Source organism: Eriocheir sinensis, chromosome 13 (genome assembly GCF_024679095.1).
Source record: "Eriocheir sinensis breed Jianghai 21 chromosome 13, ASM2467909v1, whole genome shotgun sequence".
Classification (NCBI taxonomy): domain Eukaryota; kingdom Metazoa; phylum Arthropoda; class Malacostraca; order Decapoda; family Varunidae; genus Eriocheir; species Eriocheir sinensis.
In genome coordinates, this window is record NC_066521.1 from 12,555,970 (window position 1) to 12,571,762 (window position 15,793).

A 15,793-nucleotide genomic window follows, 5' to 3' on the forward strand; every position below is an offset into this window, starting at 1 on the left:
ATAACTAATCGTCTTTTCATCGCCTTCTAAAGAGCAACACCACCTCCTCTCTTATCCTCCTCTCAGCTTTCTGGTTTCCATCTCATTCCACAGACCCAAAGTTTCTTAACTTGACAAACACTAGACATTTTCCTTTTCTTACATAACTAAACCTTTCTTTGTTTTCTTCACACTAGGCTCATTGAATTCCATCCAGAGAGACAACACCTACTTCTTTATTATTTTTACTTTTTTTACATTTACTTTTTCCTTCTCAACATCCACTTTTTTTCTTCTCAACACTCAACATTTACTTTTTTCTTCTCAACACTCAACATTTACTTTCTCAACATTTACTTTTTTCTTCTCAACACCACCGTCTTTACTATTCACCAATTAAGCGTTTCTTCTGCACTTTCTTCATTTTCATCCATGGCTAATCGTCACTTTTTTCTCCCCTTCAGACCCGTCACCTTCCCGAAAAGAAAGCGCCTCCTTCACTTCTTCTCCTTTACTATTCTGAAATAAACCGGCCCTTCCTACCACAAATTCGCAGATCGTTAGTTAATGGACAAATACGACGCAGTTTCTTCATCTTAACCTATAACTTTCCGAAGAGCAAAGACCACATCTTCACTTATCCTCTTCTCAAATCAAGCTTTTCTTCATCCCACAGACTAGCAACTCCTTATTAGACAGACACGATGCGTTTTCTTCATCTGTATCCACTCTATGTCTATCGCAAGAGAAAACATCACCCTTTAGTCCTATTTTCTTCACAAATCAAGCGCCTCTTCTACATCCTAAACCCGTAGCTCCTTAACGCTCCTTATTAGAGAGACACGATGCATCTTCTTCGCCTATATCCACTCTTTGCCCATCGCAAGAGCAAACATCACCCTTTAGTCCTATTTTCTTCATAAATCAAGCGCCTCTTCTACATCCTAAACCCGTAGCTCCTTAATTAATGGACAAACATGATGCACCCTCTTCCTCTAAATCCATCACTAAATATATCTTTTCTTTGCTACACATCCATCGAATTCCTCTCTATTTTTTCTCTTAGTTCCTTCTTGTTTTTTTTTCCTCCATGCGCGTCTCTCCATATTTCTTTTACCCTCCAAAGTTGACTCTCACTTTCATCCATATTTCACTCTTTCTCTCTCACCCTCTGCATGCGTCCTCGCCTTCAAAATCGTTCCCCATTTTCGTTCGTTTTCTTTCTTCTTTTCAAATCAGATACTTGTTCTCTATCCCACATACTCGCAGCTCCTTAATAAACAAACACAATGCACTTTTTTTCATCTTTATCCATCACTGAACCTTTTCCTCATCTTATTGAATTCCAAAAAGTAAACGTAAACTTCGTCTCCTTAACTCTTCAAATAAGCGCCTCTTTGTCCAACAGCCCCGTAGCTTCTTAATGGACAAATACAATGCACCTTCTTCATTTTCATCCATAATCAAACGTCTTTTTTTCTTCTCAACAGACCCGTCGCCTCCCCCAAAAGCGAGCGGCTGCTACACTTCTTCAAGCACATCCCGGTGGACATCCAGAGTCGGGTCGCCGCTGCCGCCGCCGCCGCCGCCGCCTCCGCCACCCCGCTCTCCGACCACGAGTTCCGGGAGGCCATCACGACGTCAAAGCCGAAGAGTCGAAGTCTGTCCAGCTCCCCAACCAACGTCGAAGACGATGGGCGGAAGTCGCGGCTGGTGGCGTTGTAAAGGGCTGAGCGGATGGTTCTTTTCAGCCTCCTCGAGTGTGTCTGTGTGTCTGTGTGGGAGTTTATAATACTCTTCCGTCGTCGAGTGTGTGTGTCTCAAGTGTTTTGTTTTTTGTTATTACTGTTGTTGTCATTATTGGTTGTTGCTTTTGTTTTTCGTTTTTGTTTCAGCTCCTGTGTAATTTTTTTCCTTCTCTTACTTTTTCTCGTCTGGTTTTTCTTTATTTTGGTTTACTTTATCTTCCTTTTTTTATCTTTCTTCTGCTCTTTCTTTGTGATAATTCTTTCTTTTTTTCTTCCGTCCTTTTGCTCACTTCTTTTTTTTTTCTTCTTCTTCTCCTTTTGCATCTCCACATTCTATTTTTCTTTTCTTTTAGTTCTTGACGCATTGGCTTTGCTCTTGAATTTTTCCTTCACTTTCTCCTCTTTTCATATTTCCTTTTTCTTTCTTTTTTCTTTTAGTTCTGTCTCGTCTGCCTCTCCTTACTTATTCATGTTTCTTTTCGACACCTTTCCCCTCCTCCTTTTCCTCCTCTTCCTTGTCTTTTTGTCTAATCTTCTTTTCTTCTTCTACTTCTTTTTCATTTTCTTCTGCTTCATCTTCTTTTCTTTTTCAACGAGACGTGTCCGGAACAAGTTGACGATCCGTTTATGGACTTATTATATATTGATTTTATTCACTGAGTTTTTCGTTTTCGTTTTCGTTTTCGTTTTCGCTTTCGTGTGTGTGTGTGTGTGTGTGTGTGTGTGTGTGTGTGTGTGTGTGTGTGTGTGTGTGTGTGTGTGTGTTAATATTGAAGTATATGCGAGACTGTTTTTTCCACATATCAACTTTCTTGTTTACTGTTATTCTTTTATTTAATGGAAAGTATTTGTGTGAGTTACTTTCCTCTTCATTCCTCTTTAATTCCTGTTCATCTTCCTCTTTTCTTTCTTTTCTTCGCCTTTGTTTATTTTCTTTTTCTTTTTCCCTCTTTTATTTATTTCCCTTCCCTTTTTCTGCGTCTCATATTTTCTATTTTTCTTCTTCTTGGTCGTTCTTGGTGAGTTCTTCTTTGCTCCTTATTTCGTATGTTTATCTTCCTCTTTTCCTTCTTTTCTTCGCCTTTATTTATTTATTTTTTCCTTTTTCATCTCTTCTTTTTTATTTTTTTCGCCTTACTCTTTATTTTGTTTTTTATTTCTTCTTCTTGGTCGTCCTCTACATCTTCCTTTTTTTTCCTTTTTCCTGTTTTGTTCCTGTTCTTTTTTTTTCCTTCCTCTTCACCTTGTTTTATTTTAGTTTTCATTACTCTTCTTGTTTTATTTTTTCCCTCCTCTTCTCCCCTTTCTTTTCTTCTTGTTTTTATTTTTCTTATTTTTCTGCCTTCCTTTTTCTTTTTTTCACTTTATCTTCTCTCGATTTTTCTTGTCACTGAAGTTTGCTCTCGTTCTAATTGCTCTCTCTCTCTCTCTCTCTCTCTCTCTCTCTCTCTCTCTCTCTCTCAGCTTGTTGACTTCCAAACTTTCCTCTCAATTTTTTCTCTTAGTTCCTCCTTGTTTTTCCCTCCATGCGCGTCTCTCCATATTTCTTTTTCCCTCTAAACTCGACTCTCTCTCTCTCTCTCTCTCTCTCTCTCTCTCTCTCTCTGCTCGCGTCCTCGCCTTCAAAACCGTTTCCCATTTTCTTTATACTGTTTCATTTTTCAATTTTCCGTTTTCTTTTCTCGAGGTTTCTTCTGAGCTGCTGCGGAGACTTGGGAAAATATCGAAGGCGGTATTATTATTATTATTATTATTATTATTATTATTATTATTATTATTATTATTATTATTGTTATTATTATTACTATTATTATTATTATTGCATTCTTGAGTCACGCTGGATCACATAAATTCGTCTTCTGTTATCTCTTTTTATTATCATTGCTCTTGTGTTTCCTTTTTCCTTCTCTTTTCCCTTTTACTGTGTTTTTGTTCATAATTTCTCTTATTTTTTCTTTTTTATATTATTTTTTCCTTTTTTTCTTCTCTATCTAAACACACAAAAGTAGGATGAATAAAGAAATGCAAAAATAAAGACAAACAAAAAGGTAGATAAATATATGGATGAGTAAATACAAAAATAAATAAATCTATAAATGATTCAGAAGCCTCGACTCTAAGGATTCGACTCCCTGCTTCACTTATCATCTTTAAGTCGGGTTCGGGGAAGGCAAGAGGGTGAGCAGAAACGAGACGAGGCGAGACGAGACAAGAGGAGACGAGAGAAGAAAGAGACGAGGCGAGACGAGACGAGAAACAGACGAGGCGAAACGAGACGAGACAAGGCGAGACGAGATGAGACGAGACGAGACGAAAGGAGACGAGAGGAGAGAGACGAGGCGAGACGAGACGAATGGAGACGAGGGGAGAGAGACGAGGCGAGACGAGGCGAGACGAGACGAGACGAGACGAAAGGAGACGAGAGGAGAGAGACGAGGCGAGACGAGAAAGAGACAAGGCGAAACGAGACAAGACGAGACGAGACGAGAGGAGGAGGAGACGAGGCGAGCTACAGAACGAGATAAACGAGATGCAGAACGAGACGAGACGAGAGAGGAGAGAGACGAGGCGAACTACAGAACGAGATGAGACGAGATACAGAACGAGACGAGATGAGAGGAGTTGAGATAAGACAAGACGAGGTGTGATAAAAAAAAACGAGATGACAAGAGACAAAAAAATGAGGCAAACTGAAAATAGAAGAGGAAACTAAAAAAAAAAAAAAAAAAAAAAAAAAAAAAAAAAAAGACGAAGTGAAATGAAACAAGAAATGAGAAGACGAAAAAACGAGACAACAAAAGACGAGACAACAAAAAACGAGACAACAAAAAACGAGACAAAAAAAAAAAGAGAAACGAAAAAAGGAAAAACGAGAAAAAAACAAGAAAATAGCAAAACGAGACGGGGAAAAAAAGAACGAGGCGAGACAAGATGAGACGAGGAGAGACGAGGCGATACGCAAAGCTGAGCCGCGGGAGATAATGAGACACGAGGACAAACAGACAAATTGATAAGTGCCTTTGTTATGGTTCCTGCCCCCCCCCCCTTCCCCCTCTTATCCTGAAGACGCCGCGAAGGATGAGGATGATGATGATGATGATGATGATGATGAGGAGGAGGAGGAGGAGGAGGAGAAGTGACGAGGGCTAATGCTGATGATTTATTTCTCTTTTTCTTCACATTTTTATTTTTATTTTGATTTGTTTAGTTTCGTATCGGTCCGTTTCTAATTTCGAAGCAACTCTCTCTCTCTCTCTCTCTCTCTCTCTCTCTCTCTCTCTCTCTCTCTCTCTCTCTCTCTCTCTCTCTCTCTCTCTCTCTCTCTCTCGCAAGTAAGCTTGTATACACGTGCCGGCCATGTATACTTAGTGTTTGCATAGTTAGTGAAAATAAATAAAAGGTATCGACCAAGATAACGACACTGGTATTTTTTTATTCCTGCACCTAGTATGTAGGTTCATATTCTCTCTCTCTCTCTCTCTCTCTCTCTCTCTCTCTCTCTCTCTCTCTCTCTCTCTCTCTATAGATATATATATATATATATATATATATATATATATATATATATATATATATATATTATTTTTTTTTTTTTACGTTGTGGCCTATTGCGCCGGAAGGCTTTTTCCCGGTGGATCCTGATGGTCGGTCCAAGGCTTCTTCCCGGTGGGTCCTGATGGTCGGCCCAGCCCGTTCTGGCGCAGGCGAGTGTTTATAGTGGCGCCATCTTTCATTGGTTCATGCTGCCCTCCTGGAGCTCATCTTTAATCCTAGAATCTAGAGTCCGGGTTGATAGGTGGTCTTCTGGACAGCATGTGGGTAGTTTTAAGCCACTCGGCGGCGGCTGAAAAATTCCAGCTTGGTGGCACCGGTCGGGGATTGAACTCGCGTCCTCCTGAGCGCGGGGCCGTCTTGCTATCCATTCAGCCACCGCCTATATATATATATATATATATATATATATATATATATATATATATATATATATATATATATATATATATATAGATATATATATATATATACGTATATCAGCCACACACGCCACCCTACATCTCCCTCCCACCATCCCTTGCTGTTCCTCCTTCCCTCCCGGTCCCACCAAACCTCTCCCTCACACAAACTCCTCCATTACTCCTTTCAGTATTTCCTGGACAAACAACACTCCACAAATATCTGCTTTGGTCACTTGGAGGGAAAGAGTAAGGCCCCTTTCACACGGGGACGCTTAGCAGCGCTGCGCTGCTAAAATTATGCTCCTTTCACACGGGGAGGCTTAGCAGCGCTTCTCAGCAGCGTTGCAGCAGCACTACTTACGCGCGGCTCAAATTTAGCAGCGCTGCTTATTTTTCTAAAAAGTGTTGGGGAAAGAGTGTCGAATTTGCGGCGCTTCTCAGCAGCGCTACAAAAATTGGGCAGCGCTGCAGTCGTGCCACGCACGCGCTGCTAAAAGAAAGGCGGGGCTGCAACTACGTGTGAAAGCTTCCATTGAATGCCATGTATCGTGACGAGCAGCGCTACTTTTTGTGTCCGCCGCTGGCGCCGAGGCCAACTACGCAAATCCGTCTGCAGCGCTGCTTTTTGCGTTCGTGTGTGCGTGTGAAAGCCTCCATTTACCTCCAATATTTACAAGGGAAAGACGTCGTAATTAGATGATAATTTAGATGTTTGATGGTGTCAAGACAGCCATTCAGACAGAGTAACAAGTAACTCTTGACCGGCAAAATATTAGAATGAATTATGTATTTAAAAACTTATTTAAGCAAATGTTTTGTTTTCAAAAGGTGATTTTTTTAACACTGTAGAGAAGTGATTAAGTACAACGTGTGATGCGTCACGAGAAGGAAAACTGGTCACAATAATTTGACAGCACACAGGCGGAGGACACATTCACTTCAATGCAAGTTCACGAAAAAAATCTTGAAAATAAACTAAATTCTAAAACAGAACAGTTTGTCATTTTCTTTATAATCAGACGAGCAATTACTCTGAGCAGGCTGAGGAAAAAAATGTTAATGCTAAACCAAAACTAAAATAAACAAACCAGGAAACTTCAAGACGGGTAATAACACAATTTAGCAAGGAATAAAAACGCAGCCTCAGCCTTTTCACGGCAGCCATTTCCCAGGCTGTCGCTCTTTGTTCGTCTGTTGTTCTCTCCTGCTCGTGTGTCCTGACCATTGTTATTTCTTGATTTCTAATTGTTTTTTATATGGGAACTACTTTTATCTATTCTACGAGGGAAACTGATCGAATGTTTTAAAATACTTAATGGTTTCACGAATGTAGACAGATCAAAATTCTTTATGATCGATGACACTTTGCGAACGAGGAACAATGGCATAAAACTCAAATGTAGACAAGTAAATTCAGACTGCATCAAATTTTTCTTCACCAACGTTGTAGTGCGAGAATGGAATACGCTCCCACCTTCAGTGGTCCAGTGTAACACGATTGACTCCTTTAAAAACAAGCTCGACCGTCACTTCCTTGAACTTAATATTTATTAACGTTGAAATGCAACGTTTTGGAGCCTTCTGATTAATGAAGAATCACTTAGGTTTAAAGACAGACCACCTAGTCTGGACCATGGGGTCTGTGCGGTCTGATTTTCTATGTAAATCTATGTAAATCATACAAAGTTTTATTTTTTCCTAGTCATATCCCAGTCTGTCACCCTTTGTCCGTCTGTTGTTCTCTCCTGCACACACACACACACACACACACACACACACACACACAGATCCAGTCACTTCATGCATTATCGGAAATTCTCTCTCTCTCTCTCTCTCTCTCTCTCTCTCTCTCTCTCTCTCTCTCTCTCTCTCTCTCTCTCTCTCTCTCTCTCTCTCTCGTGAACTTTTAAAATGCTCAGGAGAGAGAGGGAGGAGGAGGGAGGAGAGAGAGAGAGAGAGAGAGAGAGAATGGTTGGAGGAAGAGAGGAAGTGAGGGGGAGGGAGAGGAAGGGAGGGAAAGAGGGAGAAGAGGAAGGGTATGAGAGAGGGAGAGAGGGGGGGAGGGGGGGGAAGGAAAAAGAGAGGTCAGGAGTATTTTCCCAACGGATCAGATAAGCGATTCATGATATTTTCAGGTATTCAGTCATTTTACTATTTTTTTGCCTCCTTACCTGTTTGTCTGTCTATCTCTGCCTGTCTGTCTGTCTATGTCTGCCTGCTTTCCCCCTCCCTCTTCTACCTACGAACATGCATGACTCTGTGCCTAACTCTCTTCCTGCCTGTCTGTCTATCTCTACCTGTCTCTCTGTCTACCTATGCCTGCCTTCCCCCTCCCTCTTATCTACCTACAAACATGCATGACTCTCTACCTAACTCCCTTCCTGCCTGTCTGTCTACCTATCTACCTCATCCTCCAATCCCTACCTACCGATATGCCTGATTCATTACCTGTCTCATTATTCACCCTATTACCTATACCTGCCTTCTCCCCTTTCTTCATCTCCATCCTTCCCTTCTCTTTCGTTCTATATACTTGTTGATCTGTCTTCCTACCTACCTACCTTTCCTTATACCTTTTATTTTACCTATACCTGCCTGCTTACCTCAATGTATCATCTCTATCCTACCTTACTTACCTAATTATAAATCTACTTATATGCCCTTCGATCTGCCTACCTATCCACCAGTTTTACCAGTCTTTATGTGTCTCCTTTCCTTTCTAACTAAAAATTTATCAATCTCTATCTATCTATCTATCTTTTTTTTTTTTTTTTTTTTTTTCGCGGCCTATTGCGCCGGTAGGCTTCTTCCTTCCGGTGGATCCTGATGGTGGTCTCCTTCTTTTTTCCTCCGTCCTCCTGATGGTCCAGCCAGTTCTGGCGCAGGCGAGGGTGTGTTTAGTGGCGCCATCTTTCATTGGCCTGCTGCCATCCTGCTCCAGGGATCTCATCTTCTATTAGAATCTTGATGATAGTGGTCTTGGTGATCTCACAGCATTAGTTTAGTAGGGCGGCGCACTCGGCGGCGGCTGAAGCTTGGTGGCACCGGTTGGGGGATTGAACTCCGTCCTCCTGAACCCGTCGCCCGGGCCACCTACATTCATATCTATCCATCTTCAACACACTTGATGATCTATCTTTTAAACTACCTATCTGGCGATTCCTCTATATATTATCTTTTCAACTATCTAATTACTTATTTTCCGTGTTTAACAACCTATTGACATAACTACCGATCCATATGCTAAACACCTTATTTACCTGTCAGTCCCCCTACCCGGTGATCACTCTTACTGTCTACATTACTATCTACTCAATTATCAATTATTCACCTGCTTTCTTTTCAGTCTAAATGCCTACCAACACATCTATACCTTCTACACACCTGCTTAAATGCCAGCTACCTACTTATCTATTTACTACCTACTACTACTACTTACTAATTACTACCTACTACCTAATTACCTACACACACACAAAAACGTAAATCACTCAAGCACAACTCAAACCCTTCACTCCAGGCAGCCAAACACGGGTAGCCCAGAACATCATCGACATTCACATCGATTCCTACTTTTTTTGGATCATTTTTTGGCCGATTCCTGCACGCTTGCCACTCGATCGGGCGGGGCAAACAGGGAGTATGTGTGGCCTCTCTGATGGCACACACACACACACACACACACACACACACACACACACACACACACGTTTAGAGCGCTGCTCTGTCAGGCTTCACAGCCTGACAGGCAGCGGTTCGAGCCCCGCTCAGGCCGGATTCCTTCCGTTGACTAGGAGTGGTTACTGTCCCCCTTTAAGCAAGGGGGATGGGGTGTGTGGTGTGTGAGGTCGTGGCAGTGCCCATAGATCGACTATAAAGAGCACTTGCTCATGTCGGGAGGGTACCTGCTGGCGATTACGAGTCCAACACTTGATCAGGCCGTGGTGAATTACACACACACACACACACACACAATGAGCGATGCTTGACTGTTTGGGGACATCCTGAGGTAGTATGCTCTTATTATGGGTTAAGAGATGGATGAAGGTGAAAGGGAGGATTTTTTTTTTTTTTTAACGTCTTGGCCTATTGCGCCGGTAGGCTTCTTCCCGGTAGATCCTGATGGTCGGTCCACGGCTTCTTCCCGGTAGATCCTGATGGTCGGTCCAAGGCTTCTTCCCGGTGGGGCCTGATGGTCGGTCCACGGCTTCTTCCCGGTAGATCCTGATGGTCGGTCCAAGGCTTCTTCCCGGTGGGGCCTGATGGTCGGCCCAGCCCGTTCTGGCGCAGGCGAGTGTTTATAGTGGCGCCATCTTGCATTGGCTCATGCTGCCCTCCCGGAGCCCAACTTTAATCCTAAAATCTAGAGTCCGGGTTGATAGGTGGTCTTCTGGAAAGCATGTGGATAATATGGAAGAGGAGGAGGAGGAGGAGGAGTTGAAGAAGGAGGAAGAGGAGGAGGTGGAGGATAAAATAGTGGAGTTCTTGTGATTGTTGTTGTTTCTGTACAGCAGGGGCGGGCAACCTTTTTGAAGGGAGGGCCAGATGAGACTTTCAGGAGCAGGCCGCGGGTCGGAGTGAAAAACGAAAACCCCAAAGTAAAAAAAAAGGAAAAGTGAAAAACGAACAGATCAGTGAGACGATTAGTGCTGCTTGCCATGAATAAGTGCTTCAATGTCCGACTCGGTGGATGAGGTGGACAACAGATTACTGTCACTGAGGTGGAGGTCTGAGAGTTGGGAGCAAAGTCGAGACTTCGTGTCCTTCATTTCGGAGAAGAGCAGCTCACAACAGCAGCTGCAACAAGGCAAGGAAAATACTCAAACTTAACATCAGACAACTGATCACGTCTAAACATCAACCTGGAAGGCATTGATGCATGCGTGCATGTCTGTCAGGAGAATGTCTTTGCTTTGCGGCTTCACATTAAGAACATTCGGATGCGCAGTAATGTCCGTGAGTAGGGCCAGGCCAGCGAGCCATTGCGGGTCATGGTGATCAGCGTGGGGAAGATTCTTCTGACGGAGGAAAGTGGCGATTTCCTGCTGCAGGTCGCACACACCGGACACCATGGCCCCACAACAAGACAGCTTCAGCCTGTCCTTTTTCGTTTAAAATAAACAGAACAAACAGATCTCAAAAAGGAAAAACTGTCTTTAAAAGGCAACTCTCGCAGAGTGAGGTGAGGAGCGCAGGCTTGAAAAACAGAATATGCCAGCAGATGCTCTTTGGCTTTTTTTTTCCTGGGGTTTCGCGGCCCAGATTGCAATGTTAATGCCTGGCAGGATGGCGACCCGGACGCCAGGCCTTCATGCGCCGGAATTACAGTGATACTCGGCACTGATCTCTCCAGCCCTCTTTGGTCTCTCTCTCTCTCTCTCTCTCTCTCTCTCTCTCTCTCTCTCTCTCTCTCTCTCTCTCTCTTTATATATATTACCTCGAGCTTTTTTAGGGTATTTTTCGGTTAAAGGAGATATGCTGGGTATATTTCCTATCTAAAAACCGACCCTCCGCTCAATACCCTACTACTTATATAACAATTAGAGTAATATACATTACACATGGAGTATACGTAAGCCTACTGAACATTTACATGTTTTTTTATATCCAATCTGCACTGCCGTCGGCCGACTCCATGTCACTCCTCACTGTGCGGCTTTCACACCAGTGTGTCACTATCACGCGCCGCACAATGCCACTTGTGTACGCCCACTTTGAATTTCTGAACCCCACCTCTCTCTCTCTCTCTCTCTCTCTCTCTCTCTCTCTCTCTCTCTCTCTCGATCACCACGGGAGCAATCACTAGAAGGCAGATTATATGCTGATTGGTCGCTCAGGTGTGACGTCACGCGCCTTGATTAATACATATTTTTAACACTAGAAAAAAAGAGAGAGAGAAAATCAACTAAACACTTAAGGTATACATACATGGACATGACGCCGATAGTTATTTTGTTGTTGTTGTTGTTGTTGTTGTGTGTGTGTGTGTGTGTGTGTGTGTGTGTGTGTGTGTGTGTGTGTGTGTGTGTGTTTATCTTTTGCCGGTTGAGCGAGCACAACAAACACCTCCACACAGCACACTCTAGCGCAGTGGTTCCCGAACTCTTTACGGTCATCACCCTTTTCCATGCAGCATCCTTATCGACGGACCACTACGCGACAGTATATATATATATATATATATATCTTTATATATATATATATATCTATATATATATATATATATATATATATATATATATATATATATATATATATATATATATATATATATATACCATATATATATATATATATATATATATATATATATATATATATATATATATATATATATATATATATATATATATATATATATATATATATATATATATATATATATATATATATATATTCTCTCTCTCTCTCTCTCTTCATATAGCCATATATATATATATATATGTGGTCGGCCCATTAAGCCTGTCATGGCGCTGGCAATTTTATAGTGGCGCCAGTTATGCTTGGCTCATGCTGCCCCCGGAACTCATTCTTGATTCACTTGGATAGATTCTTCTACAATCCGGGTTGATGGGTGGTCTTCTGGACAGCATGTGGGTAGTCTTAGGCCACTCGGCGGTGACTGAAAAATCCCAGGCGGTAGCGTGGGGATTCAAACCGACATTGTCAGTGGCGCGATGAATGCATATATATATATATATATATATATATATATATATATATATATATATATATATATATATATATATATATATATATATATATATATATATATATATATATATATATATATATATATATATATATATATATATATATATATATATATATATATATATATATATATATATATATATATATATATATATATATATATATATATATATATATATATATATATATATATATATATATATATATATATATATATATATATATATATATATATATATATATATATATATATATATATATATATATATATATATATATATATATATATATATATATATATAATAATTAAAAAAAGAGCACGTGAATTTTTACATAACATTTCCAACAGAAAAAAAGTTACAGCACTTACTTGAATTTTGTTGATGAGAGGAGCCATTGGCATCAAGACGCTGGCTCCTCAGAGTTGACTGAAGCCGACTGAAGGATGAACGGTCTTTGACAACATACTTCAGGGTGCTTGAATGCTAAGCTTATTGGGCCTGTAAGCATTTTGTGACAAATCACACAATGGGGTTTAACTGCACCTTTCTCAGTAATGTTTGTGAATCCGATATCAAGGTAACTGTTCACACAGCTGCCTCTCTTGTTAGATGCCCTCACTTGTTGACAGTGCCTGCAATGCATAAAAAAGGAACTGCTCAAAATGTTTACAACTCTACACTGTTTATCTTTAATAATAAAATAGAGAAGTTTGATGGCGGTGGCTGAGTGGTTAGCGTGCGGGCCCCGCATTCACTGCGTGATGGACGACGCGGGTTCGAATCCGCCGCTACCACCTGGGATTTTTCAGTCACCGCTGAGTGGCTTAAAACTACCCACATGCTGTCCTGAAGACCACCTATCAACCCGGACTCTAGAGGAAACCTTCCAAGTGAATCAAGAACGAGTTCGGGGGGGGGGCATGAGCCAAGAAAAGATGGCGCCACTAAAACACTTGCCTGCGCCATGACGGGCTGGGTCCGATTACCATCCAGGCCCATCAAGTAAGCATACCGGCGCTATAGGCTGGCACGTGGGAAAAAAAAAAAAAAAAAAAAAAAATAACCAATAGTGTCAAGTCTATCATACAGGTACTAGAGGGGCGTTCGGTGGAGTGCATACCGCCTCTTATGCTTCCAGAGCGGAGATGTGCCCTCTGCCAGTGGCTTCGTCAGCGCATATCTAAACTGCGCAACAAATTTCATGAGAATTGGCTCATGACTTTATGAGCAACACAGGCGGAAGTTTGCACTCCACCGAGCGATTGCCTCTAAAACTGAATCCCTTCTAAGTTCAGGCATACCTACTAAATTTCGTGAGAATCGGCTCATGTCTAAGATATCTTCCCAACAAGCAAACAGACGAACAAACTGTATATTTAAGTTCTGTCTTTGGCAAATGCAGGAAATGGTGTGAAAGAAACACACACACACACACACACACACACACACACACACACACACACACACACACACACACACACACAAAAAAAAAAAAAAAAAAAAAAAAAGCATTGGTAACTATTTCCTCCCTTCATAAACATTTTCAAGATGACACTTTACTTACCATTAATGCGTGTGGTGGTTAGATTCTTTTTTGTTTGTTATACTAAACTCAGAGGATACACGACGAACAACAAATAATGGAGTTGACAGTGAGTCAGTCACTATGAAACAACATTCGCTAGGACACTGAAGGTGACCTTATCAGAGTAGTAATATATCAATCAGGCCAAAACTGAAATTTTCCTCAACAAATCCATACATTTCGTTGCTATAGGAATACAGAATCAGATAAAGAGTAATATTAATTCAGACTAAATGAATGGCGAAAGTAATATTATTTGGGACAATATAACCGTGGCGCTGGCGGCGAGGCAATACACAACCCTGCACAGACCTGTGAGCTGCTCCACAAGCTATAAAAAAATAAAAAAATAAAATATATATATATATATATATATATATATATATATATATATATATATATATATATATATATATATATATATATATATATATAAAATAGTTATTGTCCCCCTACACCAGCGTTGCCAAATTATCGTACTCATCGCATTGCATTTTCGTAGCTTCTGACCAATAACGAATGCAAAAACAAACAAACAAACATCAATAAATAGGAGCTTTAACGCAAACTTCAATTTTCTATCGTTATTTGTGTAGGCACGAGAGTTTGAGGCTAAAAAGTAATCAAGACGATGTGGTGAATACGATAACCTGGCAACGCTGCCCTACACTCTGGTACCATAACCTATACACAGCCTCAACTTATAGCCCCTTCATACTGCGAAAAGTCCCCCCAGTGTGCCATGACCCGCAGTTAAGAAACCACTGCAGTCTAGTGCCCAGTGGAGTAAGCTCGTGTGTCCAGGGTTTGGCAGAATTCCTTACGCTACTATCTGTAACCACCCTGAAACAAGATGACACAAATAGCATTCAGTAGCTAACACCGTATACGCAGGACATCGCCCGCCTCCTTGTACTCGTCCTTACCTCCACGCAAACACACACAGCACTCGTCGTAACCCAACATGCAGCTGTATTCACCTCCACTCATACACACACATCGTAACCCAACATGCAGCTGTATTCACCTCCACTCATACACACACATCATAACCCAACATGCAGCTGTATTCACCTCCACTCATACACACACATCGTAACTCAACATGCAGCTGTATTCACCTCCACTCATACACACACATCATAACCCAACATGCAGCTGTATTCACCTCCACTCATACACACACATCGTAACTCAACATGCAGCTGTATTCACCTCCACTCACACACACACATCATAACCCAACATGCAGCTGTATTCACCTCCACGCATACACACACATCATAACCCAACATGCAGCTGTATTCACCTCCACTCACACACACACATCATAACCCAACATGCAGCTGTATTCACCTCCACTCACACACACATCATAACCCAACATGCAGCTGTATTCACCTCCACGCATACACACACATCATAACCCAACATGCAGCTGTATTCACCTCCACGCATACACACACATCATAACCCAACATGCAGCTGTATTCACCTCCACGCATACACACACATCATAACCCAACATGCAGCTGTATTCACCTCCACGCATACATACACAACGTAACCTAACATGCAGCTGTATTCACCTCCATGCATACACACACATCGTAACCCAACATGCATCTATCATATTCATCGTTCCCCGTTCCTCTGCCAGCTTCCTCATCCGCGTTTTTCTCCCGCCCTCAAATTGGGGATATTTCACATTACACAACCGACGGGAGCCGCGACCGGGAAGCGAAGGGGAAAATGCGGGGAAAATGGACCGTGTTGAACTGTCCTTTACTGAAACACTCCACAAAGGAA

At 41.5% G+C, this 15,793-nt stretch overlaps 1 protein-coding gene and 1 long non-coding RNA gene across 2 annotated transcripts in view; one reads left to right on the top strand and one right to left on the bottom strand.

Annotated features, from left to right (window-relative positions):
• The window catches only part of LOC126998003 (uncharacterized), a 59,636-nt gene extending 54,534 nt beyond the window's left edge, over nt 1–5,102 (top strand). Inside the window, exon 5 of the mRNA XM_050859275.1 lies at nt 1,470–5,102. Coding sequence (XP_050715232.1) covers nt 1,470–1,704 — 235 coding nt within the window. The 3' untranslated portion in view covers nt 1,705–5,102. The remainder of the gene's footprint in view (nt 1–1,469) is intronic.
• LOC126998008 (uncharacterized) overlaps nt 1–15,793 on the bottom strand; it is an 83,409-nt gene that overhangs the window by 63,581 nt on the left and 4,035 nt on the right. The window contains exon 2 of the long non-coding RNA XR_007752598.1: nt 12,768–13,031. This is a non-coding gene — a long non-coding RNA (uncharacterized LOC126998008). The remainder of the gene's footprint in view (nt 1–12,767; nt 13,032–15,793) is intronic.